Source organism: Schistosoma haematobium, chromosome 1 (genome assembly GCF_000699445.3).
Source record: "Schistosoma haematobium chromosome 1, whole genome shotgun sequence".
Classification (NCBI taxonomy): Eukaryota; Metazoa; Platyhelminthes; class Trematoda; order Strigeidida; family Schistosomatidae; genus Schistosoma; species Schistosoma haematobium.
The window spans coordinates 11503321-11531135 of record NC_067196.1 but is presented as its reverse complement, the minus strand read 5'-3'; the positions used below and the strand labels follow the sequence as shown (position 1 = coordinate 11531135).

Sequence of the window (27815 nt, the reverse complement as noted above, 5' to 3'; positions counted from 1 at the left end):
TCATCCAATATTTCAGCAGTATTGTTTAGATGTTAAATACGATATTGTAAAGTATCTGGAAATATTTTCGTATCCACGACTTCTATTGTACTTATTTTACTTTTTGTCACACGATATATAAAGCGACAGAAGTGAGTGGAATAGATAGTCTGTATTTAATAAAATAACACACTCCAGTTGGTTACGAAATTTCAGATGTCTATCCACAACCATATTCATAATAGTTTTTCAAAATTCACTCAACAAATACACTTCATTGTGTTATGCAACGCAGCATAAACCCTTCACAATAGTTCAAGTACAAATAATAGGGAACAGTAATGCTTGACACTTATCGTAAACATTAAGAAATAAGTCTACTTCAAGTTGTATATTTTACTTAATGATCAATATCAGAGAGTCAAAAATAATCGATTCTATCCATTTTCTTATTTCATCATTTTGACATTAACACCGTTTGATGACGGTTCAGTGATTTAGAGGTTAAGCGTTCATGTGTGGGACTGAAGATCATTGGTTTGAGTCTCGTATAAGGGATCATGGGTGCGCAATTCTGAGGAGTCTCCTGTTAGGATGAAAAACGGTCGTTTATTGCTTTCGGCTTGTCGACGGTTGTCTAGCTTAGATTGACTCATGAATTCAACTACTTAAATTACTACAGTCTGCACAAATCCCCATTTTTGTAATTTTTTGAGTATTAACAATCAAAAACTTTACAAAAGAAACATGATTTCTCATGCAATTGATGTATGGTCAACAATTAAAAAAGTAAGTATAGGGGTTGTGGATATTGTTAAGCTTTGATTGAGATCATGAACCGATTAATGTTAGACCACCATTGAAAACCTGGAAGCACTGGACGGCCATTTCGTCCTATTGTGGGACTCCTCAGCAGCGCGCATCCACGATTCCGATCGCGGGATTCCAACCCAAGGCCCTCAGTCTCGTGCGCTAGCGCTTAACCTACTGGACCACTGAACCGGCATCCTACGGTGTTAATGTCTAACCTCAACCAATCCTCAAAATTGCGCAACTATTTTCCATTGTACTGAGGTAAACACCTGTTTCTACCCGACACGGATTAGCTCTATAGGTCACGACTTCTCACCAGAACTCCGAGGTTTTTCTCACGAAGCTAGTCACTAGTGAGCACATGGTAATTATCAGTATAGGGGTTGTGAAGATCATTAAGTTTTGATTGAGATCATGATGATGTTTCGCACTGCTGAGGAGTTTCACAATAGGACGAAACCGCCGTCCAGTGCTTCCAGGTTTTCAATGATGGTCTAAGATCAATCGGTTCATGACCTCAATCAAAACATAGAAAGTGCATTTTGTCCTCCTATTTGAGACTCATCAGTAATTTATCATTACTAAAAAGATCCAACTGATTTCTTTTTGAAACATTTAATAATATATTGTCAAAATAATACCCAACAGTAAATGAAAACAAAACAAATCTATATCATGAGAAAATAAACTTTTAATAATATATATAAAGGAATTCATTAAACAAACAGATCTATCAAGTATTTATCTCATCATATTATAAATCTCCACTTATTGTGAAATAAAGTCAACTGATAACAAATACTTATATATATATATTATTTTGTTTTAAATGAGCAGTCATATTTTGATCGTGATCCATTTATTAATAACGTATATTTAACAATTGATCGAATCCAGATACAAGTTACAATATTGAACATTTACTTTCTGGTATTTTGTTAAATTCATCTCCTGCAAAAAATAATAATAATAATAACACTTTTAAGTGTTAATTTAATATAAATACACAATTATCTACTTTCTAGTACGTTAACTTTTAAAATAACAGGTTATATATTTGTGTTTTGTTACTGGGATAATAAATATTTGCTCCCTATCAATTTCCACTTATGATAATTGAATACTGTTGACACTTTTATGTACAAACAATCGAAATGGATAGTTAATTATATTGCATTTGCCTAACAATAACAATTACATAGTATCATGGACGTTTAATTTTTGCTTGTTTACACTTGTTGCTCTTTATACAGGAGCATAGAACGACCACTAGCATTATCTATCTGACTCTGTCCTGAAAAATCCTTTCCACTTGTATCCAGTTGTCATTTGTTCTTTTCATGTTTGATTCCACTTTTCGACGCAGTGTGTTTTTTGGTTTTCCTCTTTTTCGTTTCCCTTCGGGATCACACGTAAGCGCTTGCTTCGTGATTTTCGTAATGTACGTCGTATCCACCTCCATCGTCCTTTCCTAATTTCTCATTCAACTGAAAGTTGGTTTGTTCTCTTCCACAGTAGACTGTTGCTGATTGTATCCGGTCAACAGACATTGAGTATCTTGAGTAGACAACTGTTTATAAATACTTGTACCTTTTTGATGATGGTTTTAGTAGTTTTTTCATGTTTCAACTCCATACAGTACTGTCTTGACGTTCGTACTGAAGATTCCAACTTTCATGTTGGTTAACAGTTGTTTTGAGTTCCATTTGTTCTTTAGACCTTGCTTTTCGAATCCTCGTCTTTACATCCGCATCAGATCGTTTACGTTCATCGATGATGATAACCAGGTAAGTGAACGTTTTAATCTGTTCCAGAGTTTTTCTATCAAGTATGATTGGCTTAGCGTCCTCTCTTTTGTATTTTTGTTGTTATCTTTTCCTTTGTGCCTACTAATCTAGAGGTTTTGCTACAGTGGTTGTCTTGACCTTCATTTGTTCGTGTGTGTGAGCTCAAAGGACTAAGACATCTGAGAAGTTCAAATCGTCTAGTTGCATCCACCGTGTCCATTGTATTCCTGTTACGGACATTACTACTCATAAATTAAAACCAATTAATTTCACTCACTAAGTTACGAAAATTAACAAGCAATATTTAACTCATAATCACTACTCTAGAAACGCCAAACATTCATCAAAATGATTTTTTTTATCAACATTTACTCAAACTTCGAAACATACTTGCATACTTAATGTAAAATGTTGATCATACGCTTATGAATGAAGTTATCTTACATTATCAATTTCTCTTCTTGGAAAAGAAGTATCGCTTTAATATCATTTAGCGAATCATCAATCTCAGTAGATTTTTCCTCATCAACAGTAAAAATAAACAAAATGTCATTAGCGCTTATGAAACTCTTCTAAAAATCATTATTCAAAGCAATTATTACACTGATTTTTATGATGACAATAACATCTCGGTGAATAACAAAGCTAACATGTTGGTTACTAAAATTTCAACCACACTTTAAGACAATTATGTCTGATATATGTGTAGACATTCATTTTATGGGAGTGGGAAGTGCTTTAATATCGCTTCATTATTTCAGATTATTATCTGTACAAGTAACGAATTTACACAAGTTTATTGAACTAAGGAAGAAAACTATATATGATTGAATTTATTTAATCATCATTTATACATAACGTTTCATTATACAATGTTCAAAACCACGTACACTTTATCTTACAACTTTTATAAACCATAGTTATCTAACTAATATAAAGGTGAGTTATTTGCTTACTCAAACAACTAAAGTTCTAACAGCATTTTGTTTTTAAAAAAAAAAACAATGTAAGGACAGAACATTATGGGAATAAAGAAATATGATGTATCTTAGGTTAGATTTTTAAAAGAAAACATTGATTGGGATCACTAATTTGAATTACTTTTACGTTATTCTTTAGAATGATTAAAACGGTTTGCAGAAAATTATTTAAAAAATTAATGAAGTAATCTGTGAGTAATATCATATTGGTCTTAAAGATTATGTATGTTATTCAAATATATAAACACTTTTGATTACCAAAGTATCATCTATTCAGTGGTCTAGGGGTTAAGCGTTAGCGTGTGCGACCGAAGATCTCGGGTTCGAGCCTCACATGTGGGATCGTGGATGCACACTACTGAAGAGTCCCATACTAGGACGAAACGATTGTCCAGTGCTTCCAGGTTGTCGACGGTGGTCTGGCTTTCATCAACTCATGAATTCTATATTATTCAAAGTAGACTATACGGACATTGTTTGCTATCACAGCATGGTTTTATTAGAGTCAGCTACATATAATTTGCCACTGGATCCCTTCGTACTTTCTTTTAAGGAACTGTCTAAGTTAGGACGTTTCCTCTGATTTATCCATTCTACCAACCAGTTAAGATAATCACTCATAATCAAACTAACATTATTATCACTCAGTATGATAAGCAAACAATAAGGTACTTTTATAGGTCTAACAGAAAATATCAGTTTAATTTATTATAGGATATACTCAAAATGTTTTAAGTTAATGAGGAGTGTGTGAATTAAGCAGTGATAGATAAGTCTACCATTTAAATTTAGTTCTGAGTCTTTCCATACAGAAATCTCTTACTTATTGTAAAAACTAAAACGGTATGTTTTGACTAGATAAGTTTTTATAAGCGTCAAGATCTTAACTGGTGGGTAATCTAGTTGAAATTTAGGTTGAGTTTCTATAGTTTACAAGATGGTGTGATTCATCTCTGGAATTGATTGATATATAAATGTTAATGTCATCATGTTTCAACAAGACAGAGTTCTTCGAAGTGAAATTATCCTTCAAAGTTGTGATGAGTCAGCAAATGTGTTGACGTTAAGATGAATTTATTGAATTAACGGATGATTCACTGATTTGAGAATTAAGTCCTGCTATTAAACTCATAAGTACTGATTATTCAACAAAACAGATCATCCCATGAAATTTGTCCTCCTTCTTACCAGATAGATTATGAATTCCAATATCAAGTTACTAGCTAAATCAAGCAATAGATCATTTAATGACGGAGCGATTGACAGATGATGTTTGTGGGAAACTTCAAAGGACATCTGTTACCTATTACATTATATTCAATTAAGTTCCTAAAATATATCATTTGCCCCATCCTATTATGTATGCCTTCTATTTTCATAAACTTTAAGAACTTAAAAAAGCCTGTTTTGCTTATTGCTGACGATTTAAATACGACCCTTGTAAATCCAAATGACTTGTTTTCTATTAGCTTCTTCAAGGTAAATGACAAAATGCTACTATTGAATTCTCGCTTGGTGATCTTATCATAGCAACTAGAAACATCTTATTCAGCTTCACTGCTGTGTAGAAAATTGATTATTAAATTCAAAAACACGTTTAAAGTTGTCTCATGTTCTTTACATCTTGACTAACACTATAGTGATCAGGAATCTATCCTCTTTACTAAACAACATAAACTAAGAATTATCTTAAACACAGGTTTAATGGAGTTGTAAGTGAATAAGATCCAAATAGGGTGAGACATTTTGCATTGTAGAGATCAGTAATTTATCAAGGAGTCTATTAATTTTTGAAAGTAACTGTTAACAAATTTTCCCTTTGTGCAGATAAGGATTAAAATAGAAAAGGAGTTTACGATTCACCAGCACACCTCCAGCTTAAAGAACTCCCTGGTCTTACTGATGTTTCTTCACTATTATGGGAATCTAAACACATATTTTGTAACAACTCGTGTGTTATAAATTAATAATTTCACTAATGGATATAAATTATTGTCATTATTTCTGCTTACTTGGTGGAGGCGCTTTCTTTGGTTTCGGTACATTATCTGCATAATAACCAATTATATTTCCGGCTGGTTTGTAACGCCCCACTACGTACACTTTCTTTCCATCTTTGGAGAATGCAGAACCGAATCCTGCTTTATTAGTTGACTTCCAAATTACTTGAGTAAAATGTCCTGATGCCAGATAAAAAAATAAGAATAACTTAACATTGAAAATACTTTATAATTCCCTTTTTTCGATGACAGTTGTAGTCATACTGTAGTGAACGAGAACACAAGTGGTGACAACTATGTGTATTCGGATGCACAATCACCGAGTTTTATGGCAAAATGTGAATACCATACGTTCAATACTTCAAATGAGAAATGTCCATCACTTGTCTCAGATTTTTTCTCCCCTTCATTTTCATGCCAATCACTCTGTGTTCCTGTTCTTTTCTATTCGATCTTCTCAACTTTCTGCTGCCAGGCATTCCATTTTCGATTAGTGTTACATACTACTTATATCCGTGGAAATGAGTGGCACGCACCACAATACAATCTGTATTTATTCATTATCTAATTTCTAACTCGTTTATCTATCAGGTTACATATAATCACTGAAACTTAATGAGGGATACTAGTGAAGGTTATCGAATCAATCATTTACTGTTATTGGTATAAGATGTTTGTAGAGATTATGATTTGTAGTACAGAGTAAGTTTACTCAATGAATTGATGAAAATGACCCTTATCTAATCCCAGTAGAAGATTAATCAGCACTAGTGGTTTTTGAGAAGATATTTCAGTTTTCTTTTCACTGATTAACAAAATCCTAGAATGCTAAAAGACTTAGGAATCAAGCATAGAATGTTGGGTATACACTGTTGAACAGCTCCAAGCATAAACGTCACCTTGTTCGTAGAGAAATTTTCAGTCGGAACAAGTCTGTAAAAAGGATTAACTTGTAAGCAGATAAATTAATTACAGTAATATTATTCACTCATTATGAGTTCTTATAATCTCGCTAGTTAACCATTGCATACATGTGACCGGAACGATTCCATCTATAAATCAATCAGTTAATATATGGACATTTTACCGATTAAAATCTACTTGAATAATATAATAGAGAGGAAATTTGTACTAAAGAGGAAACCAGTTGTTGAAGCATATTATGTCATCATGAACTAAATATACATTTTATTTCCATTCACAACTATCCAGCATTGTTTGTAACTAATCATAGTCAGTAAACTAGCCAAAATAATAGCACGGTTCATTCAAAAGTGAATAAGAGAATGCTTCGGAAATCTGTACAAACCTACAACAATCTTTACTGTTGAAACTAGATTGCTTAAATTATTTAAATGTGATTCAAACATTGTTTGAGATCCAGTTGTCAAATGAATCATTGACATTAATAAATAAAACTAAACTAAAGCTGAATTTCAAATCATCAGAACTAATTGTTGACAAATTCAATTTAGTGTACTTTATTATGTAAATAAAAAGAATCTTAAATATTTTAAGTCTGTAGTGTTTATTTAACTAACCACTTATCTATAATCGTTGCTATCCTTTAATATCCTTTCTATTGTTTACATATTAATGTAGTCTTGTGTTTATCTAGTTATTCCAAAGTACGTTATTTCTTGAACAACTTGAAAATAAAACTTTGTTTTTAGATAATACAAATCATGAGATAACTATTTTTAGTAATATACTACTTATTATATTCCCTACAAATCTAATTGAATACCAAACCATGGTGAAGTTTGAATGGGATGTTACTAAATAAAGCATTAAAATATCTCTGCACTTGTTGGTAGAACATGCTGACGAAGACACTCGTGGAGAAAATACGATTGTTCTCAAATGGAGGTCTGCCTTTAGGCGACATTATCCTATTTTTTTGAACGAGAAATGTACTACGCTCATATGATTTTGAGATGATTTAGAAGATTTGTAGGTTAGATGGGTGATTATGATAGAATTTTGTTCTCTGATCTGAATGGTTTAGTCGTGGAGCTTTCATTGTTCTTCTGAACGACATCATCAGCACAAACCTAATGTAGAGGTATATCTGTGTTTCAATTGTATTTCACCAAGAAACTGGAAATACTTTGTAGTAAATAGACGTTTATATCCATTGATATCTTAATTTGTCATCGCTAAGCCTAAATAAGTAATCGTGAGTATCCAGTGAAAGTGTATACATTTTCAGTTAAATATGTAAGTATTTACATGTTGAAAACTATGTGGCACGTTGAAAATCCATTTTAATAAATTATAAGCAATATTTTTGTTCAGGTGAACCATAGTATTTTCATTTTCATTCAAGTATTCTTGGTCGCTGTTCTTTTGGTAAGTTTGACATGTCGAAGCATCATTCTCAAACTCTAATTTTCATGATATGTTTTTTGTTTGGTATATTAGAGTGAACCACAATGAATCAAGTTCATAACAAGCAATTGAGGATTTCTTTTGTGTTGCACTTTATGCTACTTATCATTATTAAGTAGTGAAAATTGACCTTCCATTAACATGAACAGAGCTGTTATCTTATAACGAACATCAAACTATTATTTTCTTTTCAGTCTGACCCTATTACCTCAAAATCTTCTGTATTACTTCTGAAAACTCGCTGACATTTTGTCCTTCTCTTTTATATTTATAACTAATCAGAATTTCATATATACTTTGACAGTAGAGTTTGACAATTAAAGAGTTTTTAGATGAAATAAAGTATCTTTCTTGAAAAATCAAGTAGTTTAAACTGGTTACAAACAAAAAGCTTCAATCGTTATGGTGAATAAACTGTGACTTCTATTCACGAAATCAAGATAAACAAGATAACTTGGGTTTGCACATAAGTTAACCTAATAATATTTAGATTTTATTATTCAAACGTCAGTGAATATTTGATAAAATTGTAGATACAGACCATGTTGTCGGAGACTTCATGAATAACGAAACAAACGGTTTGAGATAATGGAAGAGATGGCTATGATCCGGTCACAGTAGCATGGAACTTCTTATTCTTCGTCTTCTCTTAAGTCTTAGCTTTTAAAATTATATTGTGTTTTTTATTCGATGAATGAATTCTTGATTCTTGAGTAATGCTGTCTGTCTCTAACCTTTCCTACTAACCACCATCCATCTATGTCTAAAAATCCTTATGAATTAAAGTCAATAGCAAAGCAATCCACATAGGATGTACATATGGTAAAACATTGATCACTTCCAGTGGGAAGATTCAAATAACGTATATAAAATTCACTTGATTACAGCTACATAAACAAGTGAACAAGGTGATGACAAAGCTAACGATAATGGGATTGAATCAAAGTATATTCAGCCAATGGGTCTCAAATGGGACAAAACGCGCATTTCACTGCTAACTACTATTTATCTTTTTTCTTAAAATACTACTGACATAATTTTTACTACTATTCTGACATTTGTACTGATAACTTTATCTCACTATTATGATATTGTGAGGCAGGCAAATGGAAGCGATGCATCACAAACTGACTGGACACTATTGGATATTTAAAGAATTTCACAATTACTGTTACTCTTCATCTGATAAAATAAATAGCTAAAATTTGACAAGTAACAAGTGAAAGCAAATATGGACAGTGGCTAACAGTGGAATCTAGGACGCGCGTTTCGTCCTGTTTGGCACCCATCAGATGCAGATGCACCCAACTGATGGGTCCCAAACAGGACGAAACGTGCATCCTAGATTCAACTGCTAGCCACTGTCCATATTTGGTTAGAAAGCTTGTGACTTCGGAAATATCGAGACAGTCCGTACAGGATGCACATATTGCCAACAAGAGACTGATCAATTGAAGCTTTAAATAACAATCGGGAGATGGAAGTAAACAACACCAATTGAAGGTAATAAATGAATTTAAGAAATAAAAACAAATTTTAAATGGACTATTCTTTTTTGGTTGTCTTATACCTGTCCCAGGTTGATTTTGTCCATTGAAATCATGTTGCTTAATTTCATCGTACCAATTTCGAGTTGCTTCACGACCTTTCAAAGGGGAATATTTAAAAAATATGTTTTTATGTACGTAATAATACAATAATGTCATCTATTTATAAGAGAACTACTCTTCATCATAATAGTTATTTTGAAAACGAGTGATTAAATAAATGAATCTGTAACAGTGTACCAGTATATACTAGTTGATTTTAGATATTTAATGTCTTATAACGGATTACATGAAGCTTGTTAGGTCCTGTCTAAGGTTAGTTATATGAGACTGATCGATATTTACGTACCAAATCACATAAATTGCAAGAACGGTGGGATGTGTACATACTTATATATTCGAGCATGTTTCGAGGAATTTGAGATTAAAAGATGTGAAAGTTTTAAATATTCCAATTACTTGGCATTTAATCAACACGGGACGTCTTCTAATCTCTCAGAATCATCGTCATACAAAAAGAATGCATCTTCTTGATGAGTTACCGAAACAATTATGATTAAAAGACACCAAACCAGATTTATACTCTCAAAAAGAGACAGTCATCAGTTTATCACTGACTTGATTAATTCATAATTCCAAATACAACCATACTAATTATTATTACCAATATTATTATTTCTTTATTATTGGGTACAACTGTTCTGTATTCATTGCTCAGCCGATTATTGCTACGCATCAATTCGTTTAACTCTGCGGACTTATGAGAACTCGTGGATTGTAACATAGTTGTTGGGACGGCTTCCGAGAACTACAACGGAGCCTCCAGAGGCTCTAGAAGAGCCAAAGTGTCCCACGCGATCACAACATAATGAGGCTTTCTAGAATACCATCGTAGCAGTCTACTATTGGTCAGTAGTGTAACATGTGTCTTTGAAGATTGGTTGAATTATAATGTTGATTTAACGAACTCTAATATCTATAAATACCCATGGTTTTCTGTACATTCTGATCCTTTCCCAATACGCACTTTCTCCAATCGTCATCTGTCTTCTCATTTCCAACTTGGGAGGGTTCTAGCATTCGAGTGCTCAAGTCATACGCGGTGTATTAAGAATCTAAGCTTCTAGATATAACAATAATTCACTCTATCAAATATCATTTCCAAGATAATTACTGACTCGTCTTCCGCCCCCCCCTCTGGATGTGTTTCGATTTCCATCTTCAAATAACGATACATATAGATACTGATAGCCATAGTCATCTCATTTTTCTAAAAATTTGCTATCTCTATTGTGTCATATCGTGCTATGTTTCAATATAAATTCGGTTGTAAGCAGCTGAAGTGAAATCACTAAATAAAAATTAATTCATTTTAGTCCGTCTCAGTTGTTGAATAGGAACAATAACGGGGCGGATTTGCATGTATAAAACATACAATCCTCTTTGAAACTAGCACACAACAATACCATCATGCACTATCCTATCGCTCTTGGCAGGTCATGCAACGCGAACGTCACAAGAACACCATTAGGGCATACGACAGGCTAGGTGCCCCAATTGTTGAATTAGCTTTATTTAAATCTAATAATGGAACTAATTGTATGACTTTTTTCTGTTATAATAACAAGTTTTCTCAACAGATATAGTTCCTTGGATTTTTTTTCTCTGTTCTCAAGTATATATGCCTGACAAATGTCTAACATTACCACAAATATATTCAGTTATGTGTTGAGTCTAGGAGATTTTACGATATATTTGTGTTTGGACTGTTGTAGAAAACAATCATTATGCCATTATTCTAAACAATCTCAAATACAGATGTACAAAAGCAAATACATCATTCTAATCTGTAGGCTTTTCTAATAAGATAATTCAAATATCTTAAAGATATTCAGATATACATAGGTATTCAACTTACCATTCAGTGATGCACCGGCTGTAGACATTTGAAATGCTAAATTTTCACCGTACCCATCTGCTTTACTATGCTGCATACAATTTGTTGAAGCCAAGTGTTCAGCCCACTTTTGAGAATCACTAGCCAGTTTTGAATCATAACTTATTTTCGGACAACCATGCAACGCTCTAAGTCTGAGATAAAAAAAATTCTATGTGTACTATGGATTGTGACAAAATCTTTTTACCACTTAAACGAAGCACAAGGATTAATTTAAGAATTATTTATAATTTTGTGGGGAATAAGTGGTGTCGTTGAGATAATTATTGTGTAGAGTGCTATTATGAACTGAAAATAGTGGAATTGTAGTGGACGAACACGAAGGTGCAGTTAACTGAATTTACTATTTAATGTCAAACTACTGAGTGATTTTGTGAAATATTTGAAAACCATATATCAAATATCTGATTCGCACATCCACCAGTTGTTCTTTTACATGCTTCATGCTCCTTTCAATTTCGTCCTTATTACGATCACTTTCTGTTTCCCCTTCTGTCCTCCTCAATTAAATTTTCTCAACCTTCTCTTGACAGGCATTCCACTTCTGATTTATGTTACATACCACCAATGTCTGTTAACATAAGTAGCATGCACCACAGCATGAACATTATTACGAGAGATCCAGTTGTAGAAACCCGTTCAATCCTCTTAAACTGCCGAAGGTATTATTAAACAAAGAAATGTCAAGTAGGAGATAATTCCAGCGGTAATAATGATTCAATAATTCAATATCGAGCTGTTTAGACTTATGCAACTTTGATTTGAACAACCATATCTTTACAAATTTTAAACTTCCTTGAAGTACATTTACTAAAAGTCTATTTGGAAAAAGGATCAAAGTTAGATCGTCATTGTGATATATTCATTGAAATAACCAAGTAAACTAATTTAATTGTTTTCATCTGATGTCATAAGTTCATCTACAAATGGATTCATAAAGAGAAGGTCATATAGCGCCTATTATTTAGGCGTTTAAACTATTTTTCCTTGCACAGTCTTATTTATGATTAATCAATAATTAAAACTTAACCAAGATGATATCAAGACGTATTGTTTATTCAACGTTCACCATGAAAAGGAGATCCAAATCGGCAAAACATATTTTAATGAAGATATTCCAATAGCATTCGAACCCTTACTTCATTCAGATTATGAGTTTTCATAAACAAGGTGAACATCGATGGTCCTTATACTTGTGGACAATTATTTCAACATTTTTTTTCATCTGTGCCAAAATATCTTTTATTGGGTAATTCTAATTTAATATTACTAAGCTCTCTATATTTTCATCCCACCGTAACGTTCCTGACTGTTCTATTATTTGATGTGAGTCTAAATCCCAAAGAGAGCATCACTTTCATGAAATTTGTAGACATACTTTAGTAATCAAAACCTTAGATCCAGGGCTTCCTACCGTTTACCCCCATCCACTTGACATAATGTCGAACTCTTAAACCGGTGACAACATTACAAGTAAACCAGTCGAATTTGATCAGACTTGAAGAATATACAGGTGTGACGTTATACATCACACAGTAATCAATCATGCATTTAAAGTGAAGTCCAGTTGAAATTTTAAATACAAGTGTAACAACTAAGAACTATCATGAATATAGCTGCAAAAGTTACCATTCATCTGTTTTTAAATATTTATCTTTCAAACAAGCTACTTAGAAAATTAAAAAGTAGCTACCTGAATTTGGCTAAAAAACAAAATGTTTAATCATTTGAAAATACTTCTTCAACTTAGATGAATCAACATTTGAGACCATGAGTCATTTGAAGCTAGACCACCATGGAAAACCTGGAAACACTGGACGGCCGTTTCGTCCTATTGTGGGACTCCTCAGCAGTGAGCATGAATCAGTTCAATTAAGTTATTATAGTGATAAACACAACAAATTTGCATTTTCTCCAAATATCATATGAACTAATTGGCACGGAAAACCTGCAAAAAAATCTTGTAATCCACATTCTAAATGAAAGTATCTTCGGGTGAAATGAATTATTCTAATCATTTTACACTGTGGCTATTAGTCTTCTTGCTATTCCAGTCATTTTAAAACTACTAACTTTGTGAAATCGTACTCTTTCTGAAAAAAATTGGTTAAAAAGTTCATTTCTCAATATTCACATCTACTAGACATCTGCCATGCTATAGTGCTGTTTCTACAACTTACGTAGATTTACAGTATTTAACAGATGTATGATAAGAAAACTTATGCAGAAAGTGGTAAGCGTTCATTGATTTCGTTGGTTTCATTCAGCTGCCATTTGGGAAACTTTCGGAATGTTAATGGTATGAGAACCACAAAAAAGGAGACCAACAGTGAAATGACTGCATCTGTCAACTTTTCAACGGAGCTCACCTGATTTATTGTTGATGAATAACTTCCTGACCGTATCTGTACCTTGGTGTGGCAGTCAGGTACAACAATTACGTCTACTCTATCGAACGACACTGGTTAAAACATTTGTTCTTCGAGGTCCTTTCGTGTCATACAGATCGGTTGATAAGACCAAAAGCAGTAAACGGCAAGTCTGCTTGCCATCTTGCTGTCAAATGATTTTGAGCGTAATGACAGCAAGCGTTTTATCTACAGATAATCAGTTTTTCCATTTCTGCTGCCTCTTCTCATGGGAAGAGTAAAGTCATAAAAGTCAAAGTCTAGACTAAATACACTTCATTTTGACCCATGGGCCTGCATTTTTGAAGTTAAGACATGAAAATTACGGAATTAACAGATCTAAGGTCAATTACATACATGCCATATGTGACAGTGGCACACAGTTGTCTCTTAGAATCTGCGCTCATCATAATAATCACTAAGCTAGCTTAATTCTCAAGTATCTTAACAAAACCCTTAACCCAAAGGGTGTAAAACCAGGGACAGTTACTTATCTACTAATTACCTAGATTATTTTTTGACTAATCAAGAGTGCGTACGCATTACAATGTTTTCCTAATCTAAATAAATTATGTCAAAGTATTCGACTTGTTTTGACGATCTTCAGAAAGCATGTTTAAAAACAACAAAATATGTATTCTTTTCTCAAAATTTGTTACAACTTTGACAGGAAAAATGTATAGAATAATAAATGTTCCGGAATATTCTGTGACAATTAGAAACAAGTGTCTTATGGGTTTTTATAAATAAAGTAGAAATGTACTTCAAGTGGCACCAGTTAGACAGATAGTTATCGATTATTATTATTTTTATTATTATTATTATTATTCGATTTACAGAATAATGTATATGCAAATAAATCATCTTTAATTTCTAGTTTAGAAACGAGAACCTTAAATATTTTAATCTAACATTCAACAATAAGTAACATCAGTTGGAGAATTTTTAAAAGACCTTTATTTCAATCCAATTTTAAACTTTTAAGCATTTTATGGGTAACTTGTGGGACCCTTTATTTTGTCGTCATTTAGATCGAACGATGTTTGTTGACGGGCTCTTCACTTTGGTAGCCCGGGATCTGACTCCAATTTGATTGTATGAATGATTGTTATTGAAAGTTATTTGTCGTCTATCCTCGTATATAATCATCGACTTTAATCGCGTTAGTCAACAACGTAATTAAAGAAGGCAAATAACGAGAATGAACTTTTGAATACATATATTTTGTATGTGAAGCGAAACGACGCTCAGTGGGGATGACGTGTAAGCCAACTTCCATTATTCAAGCGTTAGTCAATATTTGTAGACACACAAAAATAAGTTACACACATGTGATGAATAATGGGATGGGAAGTGTACACATATGTACGCTCATATAAAAACAGTTAAGACTGGTAAGGGAATAATTAACAAGGACAAAATATGACTCAAGTAGAATGAATAGATTGGGCTGACCGAAAGCTAGAATAAGGTATATGGGCTGAACACAGTAACCGACACTACAAACTCTACATAAAAATCGAACTTAGAAAATATGAGATTTCTAAACTACTGATATATGCAAAACAGTTATCCACCAGTTTAATGGCTTCTCAAATGATATGATTTCATAGTGAAATCAATATTCATTTTGAATATATCATTACTAAACAATTCGTAACCATGATAAACAATATGTAAGCTGACTTTTATATCCAATAGTTTTTAATTTCATGATCATACGTGATTACATGCACATCCACTGCCAAAGAAGTCCTACTGATTTCCTTCTTGAGGTGGGGGTGTTATTTGAGTGGACGAAAAGCGAATGTCCGGTGCTTTAACTGGGTTGATGGACACGGGGGATCCACACAGGGGAGTTGGAAAACCCCTATTCCTAACCAATGGTGTATATGGTCTCCACGATCCTGAAGGAACTAATGGAGTATGAATTTATTGTTGATCACCGACTACCGTTTGACTGCATCTCCTGACGTTGCTCCACTGCTTTGTGGATCATACCTTTAGGTCTAAGGCTCCGGGTGTATTTCCGCAAGAAAACTACCTGCTTCGGTCTGGGCACCCGAGCAGTATTACAGCCAACACACAAATCAAGTGACTTGTGAGTTGCATATGTATTCAGTGCCTCCTTGTATCAATATTAATGTGTTCAAATAAATAGAATATGTAGTGGATTTAATATATGAACCAATGATAGTGTATGATAAGCTATTTATATTACTATAGTAAAATAATTATCAGCTTAAAAACTAAACAGATTTTTGCTCTAAGGCATTTGCTGGTTATATGTTACTATTACAATTACAGAACTTCAATATGTAATGATTGATTCCTGATTTCGACCCTACAATATCATTTAACATTTCTATATTAACGTCAATACAGGAATTCAGTTTGTCACATGATATAAAACTATAATTTCTCTAATTTTGTTGTACTCAAATAAATCAGTATGGTTACATAACGACCAATTAAGTCATTTGTCAATAGAGATCTATATTTCACTTAAAAGATAACCAAAACATTTAGGCACTTTAATATCAATGATCAATTTTACTCTTTACTCTTTATAAATCAAATAAAATTAGCAACTACTTAACAGAAAGAGAAAAAAAATCTTTCGAAAGAGTATCCATGTCATGAACTTAAATGATGCACTGAATACAAGTCAATGAATATTGATGATTATTGATTTTCATAATAAAGTATTTTTTTTAAAATTACAATATTTAGTAAGTATTATGCAATGTTTGAGAAAGAAATCAATACTTCGATTAATTGATTGGATATATATATATATATATATATATATATATATATATATATATATATGTCCCAATTTTGATTGGTTATTTGATTATAGTCAATCGATACATTGAATTTAGGGAATAAAATAATTATCATGAATATCATTAGTAATAAGAGTTTGAATGATTTCATTATTGACAAACAAAAATGAGTTCCAATAGTTGAACTCATGAGTCATTTGAAGCTAGACTATCATGGAAAACCTGGAAGCATTGGATAACCGTTTCGTCGTAGTATGGGACTCCTCGGCAGTGTGCATCCACGATCCTGCCCCCAGCGAAATTCAAACGCAGAACTTATCAATCTCGCGTACGAGCACTTAACCATTAGACTACTGAGCCACTAAGTTCTTTGATAAGTCTTTATTAGTGTATATGGATTCTGTGTAGATAGCTTCGATATGACCAATTTGTCGCTAGTTTTTTTTCAAAATAGATGTATTGTGACTATCAATGGAATCCAAGATGTATATATCATCTTACCTGAGACTTGCTAGCTGAATGTACCTATATCATAGTATTAATATTCATATTAAATCTGTAACTCAATGATTTTCATTTCAAACATTAAAGGGTTCTCGAAATGAATCAAACAAATTAGTTGTCATCCAACAACAATAACAACAACAAAAATCATACATAGATTTAGGTAACCATCTGTAATGACATAAATTTGAATTTTATTAAAATAAATCCATAAACAGTAGAAACATCTACTTATGCTTTGTGTTTCTATTGATAAATAGACAAAAGAAAATGTTGTCAAGAAATTTCTATCGAAAACATAACCATATTATTTATAATGTATAAAATCAATATTTCTGTTTCAACTATTTCCCTTTTATTATTACCAAATTATCTTTGATACAAAATTGTATCAGTCGTTAACAAGTTTTTCTTTTTAATTGAATTAATCAGGTCAAAACTATGGGAAAACAATTAATAGATATACATCTAGTTTATCTGATCGAAACAAATAAGATACCTTAAATACATATGAATGTAGACGGTTTAACATCTTTTCATTGTTTTGATGAGAAACGTTTATGTGACTATGTGAATTAATGTTTAAAAAGTTAATTAATATTTCTATAACTGATTTATTTTGATCAGAAGGGGTTTTGTGGATATTATAGTAATTTCAATGGTTAAGTTCATGAGTCACTTGAAGCTAGACTACCATGGAAAACCTGGAAGCACTAAATGGCCGTTTCGCCCTAGTATGGGATCCCTCAGCAGCGCGTATTCAAGGTCCCGCCCCTCGCGAGATTCGAACCCAGGACCTATCAGTCTCGCGCTTAACCACTAGACCACTGAGTGGGCATCCAAGTTTCCAGGATTTCAGTTTTACTATGGTGGTCTAGCTTAAAATGAATCATGATCTTAACCATTCCAATGATTTATTTTTCCTAGTATTTTCATATTAAACAAATTTATGTGTATAAATAGGAGATAGCAAGATCAATTTAGAATAGAATGGTAGAGAAGATTTGTATATCAGGTAGATGATTTTGATGGGAGATACAACCAAAATAATGACATAAACAATGACAAGTTTAGGGTCAACAGGAACTAACCAACATCGAGATCTATAAGATAAGCTGTGAGTCATATGTGGAGAAATTCTAATACTTCACTAACTAAAGTTTGTGCTGATGATATCATTCAGAAGAACAATGGTGAAAGCTCCACGACTAAACCATCCATCCTAGAGAACAAAACTCCATTAACAGAAAACAATATTTATAAGAATTCAATTTTAAGCCTACCTTAAATTGCTTGTGAATACTAAGTATTGTGTGTACTTTGATTTCATAATTCTAGGAAGTGAATAAAGTGCTCTATTTGATATCTTATTATTTCGCGTTCTTTTAAAATCGGTTTCAAGAATTACACTGATGAATTACTTAGTAATGGTTAAGATTCTATTTTTCTAGCCATTATAGTTCTACGAGTTCTAACGGTCAAGTTGTGATGTGACCATGAGTCTAAGTGACTCAAGGTCTTACGGTCTATCTGGTGTTAAATGACTGGAAGTAACTGTCAGTAGATCCTGGATCTAGGTTCCGTGCCAGTTTGTACACATCGATAAGCTGCACTTCAACCCTTGAAAGAACTGATATTTCCTATAGGATTTGAACCCTGGCTACTCAGTTTCACAGTCTAAGACGATATCACTGTGATTTTTAAACCGCGATTGACCTCAGTAGAAAGTCTCCAGTCTTCAGTCTTACAGTTTATTCTTCGCTATGGTTCTTACCGCTTTGAGCCAAACAATTGCCGTTGATTAAATTGAATAAGATCCCCCAAATTGAAAATAACAACTTTAAGTCAGCTTCATAAAAATAAATCATTCTGACTATAAAACTGACGATTTATACATTAAACAAATTAAAATTGTTATCTGACTTTCTGTATTAAGATAAACTATGGGAGATAATTTTTTATTTGTTATTTGATTGAAATTTTATAATCATTACCTTTCGATTAACAAAATAATAACTTCATTCTAATGAATTATTTAAACTCTCCATTAATGCAGGGCTATTAAAATAGTGAGCGAATAGTGAGTAAATGAACTGATCTTATTAGTAATGTTATGAAAGCAAACACCAGTGGGCACAAACAATTGTCAGTTTAGGGGTTGTGGAGATTGTTAAATTTTTGATTGAGATCATGAACCCATTGATGTTAGACCACCATTAAAAACCTGGGAACACTGGATGACCGTTTCGTCCTATTGTGGGACTTCTCAACAGTGCTCATCCACGGTCCCTCTCACGGGATTCGAACCCAGGGCCTTCAGTCTCGCGCGCGAACGCTTAACCTACTGGACCATTGAGCCGCCATCCAATAGTGATAGTGTCTAGCATCAACCAATCCACGAGATTAGGTGACCATCTTCCATTGTACTGAGGTAGACACCTGTTTCTACCCGACACGGATTAGCGAGACTGAAGGCCCTGGGTTCGAATCCCGCGGGCGGGATCGTGGATGCGCACTGCTGAGGAGTCCCACAATAGAACGAACAGGCCATCCAGTGCTTCCAGGTTTTCAAAGGTGATCTAACATCAATGGGTTCATGATCTCAATCAAAAACAAACAATTGTGTTTGAATACAAAATTACAGAACATCTCGGATAAAATCTGAGAACCATATAGTAACTACTTCATTTGTAAAATGTTTATCTGTTGTCTCAGACTTCACTGTTCTTTCATTTCTACATCAATCACTCCCTGTTCTAATTCTCTTTTCTTCAATCTTCTCAATCTTCTACTTCTAGGCATTCCATTTTCGATTGATGTTACATACTACTTAAATCTGTCCATATCATTAGCACACACCACAGTAACACTGGAAATATTTTCATTTTATTTATTCAATAAACTAATTGAATATTATTTCTACTTGTGTAGGTGAGAATTTCGATCGAAAAACCAACGTATTATTATCGTATATTTACATTTGAATAATAACAAATGTTTTTTTAATGGTAATTACCAGGTCGGAAACTAATTCAACTGACTAATATAACCAACATATTTAGGTATTTCACTCTTAAGAACAGATTTGTTGATGTTGAAACAAAACGTGTTTGTTTTGTAAAGCTAAAATTAAATTAACTACTTCTATATTATTGGGCTAATATGCAGTTACTAAATCAAAGATAATGGTAGTTTAGTGTGAGCTATCGATGTCGGCAAATATAAGTAGTATGCGTCGCTAATCGAAAGTGGAATGCGTGGAGGCAGATTTTTGGGAAGATCGAAGAGAACGAGAACAGAGAGTGATTGGTTTGGAAACGGAAGAACAATCAAGTCTGAGACAATCGAATGAAATTTTACAAATGAAGTATTTACTATATGGTTCACAGATTCTATCCAAGATGTTCTGTAATTTTATACTTAAATACATTTGATTGTTCCCGTCTGTGTTCTTGTTCACAACAGTTGGACTTAATATAAAAGTCTGTCGTTTAACGCCGCTACAGACCTCACCTCATGGATGTAGGAAACTTAACAAATCATAAAGCAAATAATGGGAAATAATACTAACGATTATAAAAAGATAAATATGAAAAGTACGATTCAAAATGAACAGATTATTCCATAGAAGAGAGAATCGGGAATGACACCTAATGTAAAATTTTGTAGCAGATAACGCATTAGCAAAATTACGTAATGTGACTAAAAACAATAATAATTGCTATGTTTGAAGAGATTACGAAATCACCGAAATCTGAGAACGGAACGAAGACCCAGTGACACAATGACAAGATAAACAAACTATTCTGATGCGTCCTAGCTCCGCTATCTAGAAGGAGACGTCCAGGTTCAGAAGAAAGAAAAATTATTCCACAAGAAGCCAGAAGCACGAATAACAACAAGTACAACTCTAGTGTATATATACAGCATAAAAATGTCCTTGGAAAAGGTCGTAAAATAGTGTATTCAAAGAGGAAACGAACCAATTACATTTAGGGTCCTTCCAAGTGGGAAATACAATCTGAAGGTAAAAGTGGGTGCACTGGACACGAAAACAAGAAATTGAAATTTCCAAAATAAGATTACAAAAATAAGACGTTTGTTAAGTGAGTTCTAAGGATCTAACATCTTCAACAATAATGTGATCGCTTGTGATAAACTTTAGAATAACTAGTTACTTAATACTTATTGTAACTGAATAAAGATTGATATGACTCGATGCATAAAGTAATGTGATAATGTAAATGCGAATTTACTGTACAGCATACATCATATACTCACCTGGTCAACAGTCAAACTTATATAAATTGAACTTGACAACACTTGACTCATGAAGTAAAACTTGATAAACCAATTATTGAAATTATTTTCTACTAGAATTTCATTAGATTACAAATTGATAATTAATGACTAGTAACTTTAAAACAAATTTATTTTACCAGTATAGGGGTTGTGAAGATTATTACTTTTTTGATTGAGATCATGAACCCATTGATGTTAGACCACCATTAAAAGCCTGGGAACACTGGATGACCGTTTCGTCCTATTGTGGGACTTCTCAACAGTGCTCATCCACGGTCCCTCTCACGGGATTCGAACCCGGGGCCTTCAGTCTCGCGCGCGAACGCTTAACCTACTGGACCATTGAGCCGCCATCCAATAGTGATAGTGTCTAGCATCAACCGATCCACGAGATTAGGTGACCATCTTCCATTGTACTGAGGTAGATACCTGTCTCTACCCGACATAAATTAGCTCCACTGGTCACGATAAGAATAGGAAGACATCAGACAACGATTTATTTAACATTTAAAATAATTCAAAATGACATAACGAATATACTACTTATTAGATGATTTATTTACAGTCAGATTTATATACATTAAACTAAGTAGTACTTGACATTTATCAGTAAATAGTTTACAGAATAAGCTTAGATATCCAATACTATAAAATTAATCACCTAAAATCAACGGATATAACTAACATGATTAGATGTCATAGAAGTTTGTAAAAATAAATCAATATCGTATGTAAATCACAATTGAAATAGTTAGGTTCTTACTTACCCTATCAGTAATAATATTGTATTTATGTACTACTGAAATATTTGTAGAGTTAAGAAATAGGTTGAAAGAATCAAATTCCAGACTCATAGATCTTAGGTTATAGGACATAGGTTCATCTATTTTAATTAGAGTAATTCACTATCAGGAAACGATCAATTAACGATAACTGCATAAATATATAATTGGTTTCATTAAACTTAATTGTTTCTAAAGCCAACTAGCTTTGAACGTCTCATCTGTTTTTCATATGCTTTCAGTAAGATAATGAATACAACTGTGAGCAAAGATAGAGGGTGTCTAGTAGGGTAATCCAGGACGCACATTTCATCCTATTTGAGATTCGTCATCTGAATGTACCTGTATCTCGTAATTGATGTTCACTCCAGGACTCGGACCCAGTACCATTCTCTCCAAACGTCGTTGCGTTAAGATGAAACTCATGCCCTGGAAATCACTACTAACCACCATATATCTTTACTTGTAATATTTGTGACCTAAGGTAATATCGAAGCAATCCATACAAGATGTATATATGCCATTAAGAGATTGATCAATTTTACAATCTTAAACGTCAGTGGGAAAATTCAAAGGACTAATACAAAAATGAGTTATTGAATACAATTATTTTAAAAGTTTATGTATAATTACTACATAAACAACGCACCTAGAATTTTAAAAGACACTTTAAATAACGAATATAACTGGATTAAGCACATAAATTACAACTAAGATTACATCATGACTGAAATTCGTTGTTGAACGTACGATGTTTGCTTGTTTGGTTTTTAATATAAAACTATGTGTTATCAAATAGTTTATCTGAAACAGTATTTTTCGAATCGATAATATTTTATGTCAGAAACAATGTTGATTGTGAATATTATTGTGAAAATAAATAATGAATAAAATAATGCTGAATTGAATTTACTATTATTAAAAGTATGTAGGTCATATGGTTATGGACTAGTAGTAACAAGGTTTCGCCAAATTTTTTTTTGAAATTTCAATGTTATATCATAGAATTTTGTGAATAAAATATCTCTCGACTAAAAATATTAGGTATTATTGAAAGTCTAAAATTACTGGACAACTACTTTGTTCTAGTATGAGATTCATCAGTAGTTAGATGGTGGTTGGAGGTAGTCGACAGGAAATCCTGGACCTGGGTTTCATGCTACTTGGCACTCGTCAGCAAGGTGTACCTGTAATCTTGAGGGAACTGGTGCTCCCTGGCGGATTTGATCTCGTGTCACTGCGACATGATCGATAGCATTCGATCTGCATTAATAAGGATTAGACACGCATGACATTGATCGCCACCCAGTGATCAATCAATTGTGATTAAATCTCAGTCCTACAGGAGGTCGGTCGCGGCTCGGATAGCTCAGTGGTAACGTCTCTGACTGTGAAGCTGGGTGTCACGGGACCGAATTTGTCAGGGAGCACCAGATCCCTCAAGGCTGCAGGTACACCTTGTTGACGAGTGTCAAGTAGCACGAATCCCGGGTCCAGGGTTTCCTGTCGACTACCTCCAACCATCATCTAATCTCAATATATAGTGCCCGCAGTGTCGAGTCACCTAGACTGGTGGCCACATTGCAACATGATCGGTAGCATTCGATCTGCACTAAAAAGGACTAGACACGCATGACATTGATCGCCACCCAGTGATCAATTAATTGTGATTAATCAGTAGTGTACATCTGTAGCCTCTCAACCAGGAATCGAACCTAGGACTTTTGATCTTTCTTGTAAACACTAATTCATCACTAAATGGTGTACATATTTAATTTTAATCAATCCATTGTGATGCCTGAATATTTTCCATTGTCTTTGGTGGGTACGTTCCTCATACCGGAAATGACTGAACACTATTGGTCCCTGCTTCTTACTATAAATCTGGAAATTTCTTCTCAAAACCAGTTATCAGTGAGCACATGATAATTATTAGTATAGGAATTGTAAAGATTGTTGAATGTTATTGACATCACAAACAATGGCCACAACTTCTATACTGATAAAAATAGTAGTGTAGAATAAATCCTAATATGTTTTTTTTTTATTTATACTAAAGATATAAACTTTTATACAGTTCATTTTTACACAAACGAATTACTATCTGGACTCAGTTGTTAAGTGGATAACACGTTGGAGTTTGAAGTGTTTGGCACTGGGCTTGAGTCCCGGAACGATGTGGATACATCCAGCTGACGAGTAACATAATGAAAACGTGTCCTTTTTTTGATCAAATTTGTAACGAACGTAATTATGTATTCTTCCTTGTCATAGAAAATGCGGATAAAAGTTCCTAAAATATCGGTCTTAATGCTATCATTTAGCTCATAACCAAATCTTTTGAATATATTTCCTAATTTACTAGATAATACGTCTCCAACATTTTGTTTAATTTATCACTTAACATTCTTTTAAATAAAAAATCGGTTTTTATGAAGTTTTGACTTGAATAAGGATATGTGGATTTCACTGCTAACCATGTTCCATCTACTCTACGTGTAAACTTATGCCATAGTGACTATCTCAAGGCAATCCTCATAGGATTTACGTGTTCCAACCGAGATCAATCAAATTTCAGTCAAAATATCAGCGACTGGACAATTCAAAACATCACAAATTAAAATAATATCAACGTTAAGTTAATTAGTAATTTCCTAATAAATACACTGCAGTAAGCGGTTACTATTTGGATCCTGTTCTCAGCATAGGACTTCTCTATTATTCTGAAATATAGTTTTCCGAAACCCACTTCTGTGACTGAACGTCAAGTTCGTTAACTATTTAGTCATAATCTCAACTATGTAACACTTATTACAATTGTACCCCAATCTGTAATGGACATTTGGGATTCAATGTTTTGTAACAACTCTAAATAAGTGGACCACTGAAAATTATTGAAAAAATGAAAATATTTCTCAGAAATCCAACCAAGAATTAACAAATCATACTAGGCTCAAGGATTCTTGTCATAGGTGTCCTCGAAGCGTTGCCCGTGGTCCGTGGAAAGACCAAGTCATAAATGTTGAGGTTAAGCATAGGACATTTGACAAAGATGGCAAATCAGTTGATAAGGTTGTAAATCTTCAATAATTGTAGCGGTCCAAATATATTTTATATATGCCTAACTGATGCCTACCACGATATTACATAAGTAGTTTGGAAAGAAGCTAGGGGCAGCCGAACCAAGACGTGACGTCAGTCCATGAAGTCTTTAACTGTTATTCTAAACCATATGGATAAAACAGACATTGTGGAAATCATCAAACTACATCGTGAAGGAAGCGCTAACTTGGAATCTTGAAGGGAAGAGGCATCAAAAAGATGAGTAGCAACTGGAGACAACTTGAAAGCATTACCCAGGACAGAGCTAGATAATGACCGCCAGTGGGCAGCCTATGCTCCTCCATGAGGAGTAACAGGCATAAGTAAATAAATAAGTAATTATACTAGACTCAATTACTTTTGTTTAAGCAAAAACCTTATCAATAATTGTCAAGACGTTTTTCATTATGACTGAAGTTATATTGAAAAAAAGAACATAATAAGCAAAACAAATCTATCGGAAATTAATCGATATCCCCATGTAATTTGGATTTTTTAGAAAAACTGTTCATATCATAGTTACACTACCTTAGAGATTAAAAAATACCAAAGTATACCGCTTAAAAACGACAGTCAGCAAAGATAAATATGTTTCATGTGGTATAAAATCACTAATGACATTTACAAAATTATTTATTTCATAAAATAAAACCTATACATATTTGTTTTAAGTTGTGGCCTTCTGTTCTTTTAGTATGTAACGCAATGAAACTTCCAATTAGATAACAGTGGCTTATCGACCGGACCAATGACGCACAAATCGGTACGAGCAATGCAGAGTCCTTATCGGTCCTTTTTCCTCCTAGCCCTGGCCGTTAAGTCCAGAACACCAATCTCAGTCCCTGCGACATGAATTATGTATTTCAAGTATACTGGGTTTATATACAAACCAAACAGACCACATAGCACCATAAAATAGAAAATAACATATGTACAAGACTTAGCGGCTGTGAATATGGGAGGTTGTAATTAATAGACTGGGCATAACTCAATAATTGTAAATCGTATAATGATAGTTTATAGGTCAAAGTAAGGCTTGTAATAAGAGGAGTATAGGTAAACATAATCTAGCTACTGAATACTTATACATTAAGAATATACGTATAATATTTGTCCATAAATACTTCTCTAAAGTTACCATTCATAATGGTCGCCAGGATATAGAAAAAATTAAAGAATTATCCTTATGTGATTCATCACAAAATAATTTTGTTTTATAATTTTTAAGGATAAACGTTTAGTAGTTATTTCATGTAGTCAGTTTAACTGTTAAGTGACTCCATTAAATAAACGTTATATAATAAATAGTAATCGATTTGTACCGAAATAAAGTTCAACTTAATCTATGTACAAATTAATAAAATACATGATAGGAATCTGAAAATACAATACAATACAACCCTACAACATTCAATGTTTGGATACGTTCAGTAAAATACTTGAATAATACAATACAATAGTTGAAATCAAGAGTCAATTTAAGCTAGATCACCAGTGAAAACTTAGAAGCACTAGACGGCCGTTTCGTCCTAGTATGGAGCTTCCTAGCGATGTAGATCCACGATCCTACACGCGGGACTCAAACCCAGGACCTTCAGTCTCGTGAGTGAACACATAACCTGTAAACCACTGAGTTGGCATTTAACAGTGTTACTGTCCAATTTCAATCAATCGATGATCATACGCAACCTTTCATCTATTATTTGAGAAGGATTAATATCTCATACCCGACACAGATTGGACTCAAATGGTCACGGCTTCTCACTAGAACATCAGGCGTTACATCTTAAAGCTAGTCACTAGTGAGCACATGATTATCATCGACTACTGAGGAGTTCCATACTGGGATCAAAAACAGTCGTCCAATACTTCCAGGCATTCAAATAGTAGTCTAGTTTAGATCAACTCGTAATTACAATTGTAAAAATACTACACTCTCCATAAATTCCCCATACTGAACAATAGTTATTACTTCTAGATGTTGAAAATGCATCACTTTTTTTTCTAAAAGACTAGATTTTGGGAATTTCTGTTTGTTGTTTTGTTCTTTTAGTTGAGATGAACTACATTAATGAATTAGTTACTATTATCTTAATTACATTGAATTTGTAACATAAACTTGTTCTCATTTCCGACAACCAATAATTAAATCAATATTTTGTAAGGGATATCAATAAGAGAGATGTAACTATTCTTTACAACAACAACAACAACAAAAGAAAAGCAAAAAAACATAGTAGTCACCGCAACATCTTAAACAAAACAAAAAAAGATTTTATATAACTTACTCATTATGAGCTTGTATAGCGTTCTTATTAAGTTTATTTACCATGATTAGTATTAAAATTAAAAGTCAAAATGACCATTTTATTATTTTTGCGGACATTTGCATTTTTTTTTCAAAGAATGAATACGGACATATCAAGAGGCAACAAACACATTAAGACATATATTATATAATCAATTAATTCTCA

At 33.2% G+C, this 27815-nt stretch overlaps 1 protein-coding gene across 1 annotated transcript; it reads right to left on the bottom strand.

Moving 5' to 3' along the window:
- Positions 1 to 1256: 1256 nt before the first annotated feature.
- On the bottom strand, positions 1257 to 27815 carry GLIPR2_1 (Golgi-associated plant pathoproteinsis- protein 1). The gene is made up of 5 exons (XM_051210128.1): positions 27630 to 27815; positions 11416 to 11588; positions 9521 to 9595; positions 5572 to 5739; positions 1257 to 1743 (listed from the first exon to the last, which is right to left on the bottom strand). Exons 1-5 carry the CDS (start codon positions 27671 to 27673, stop codon positions 1697 to 1699), a joined length of 507 nt encoding a protein of 168 aa, XP_051073146.1. The 5' UTR covers positions 27674 to 27815; the 3' UTR covers positions 1257 to 1696.

Bases quoted from the DNA above. Each gene is read 5' to 3' on its own strand.
- GLIPR2_1 (XM_051210128.1), bottom strand. From the start codon at position 27,673: ATGGTAAATAAACTTAATAAGAACGCTATACAAGCTCATAATGA. The intron at 11,589-27,629 runs GTAAGTTATATA...TTTTTATCTCAG, and splicing joins GCTATACAAGCTCATAATGA to ACTTAGAGCGTTGCATGGTT. The intron at 9,596-11,415 runs GTAAGTTGAATA...CCCCTTTGAAAG, and splicing joins AGCCGGTGCATCACTGAATG to GTCGTGAAGCAACTCGAAAT.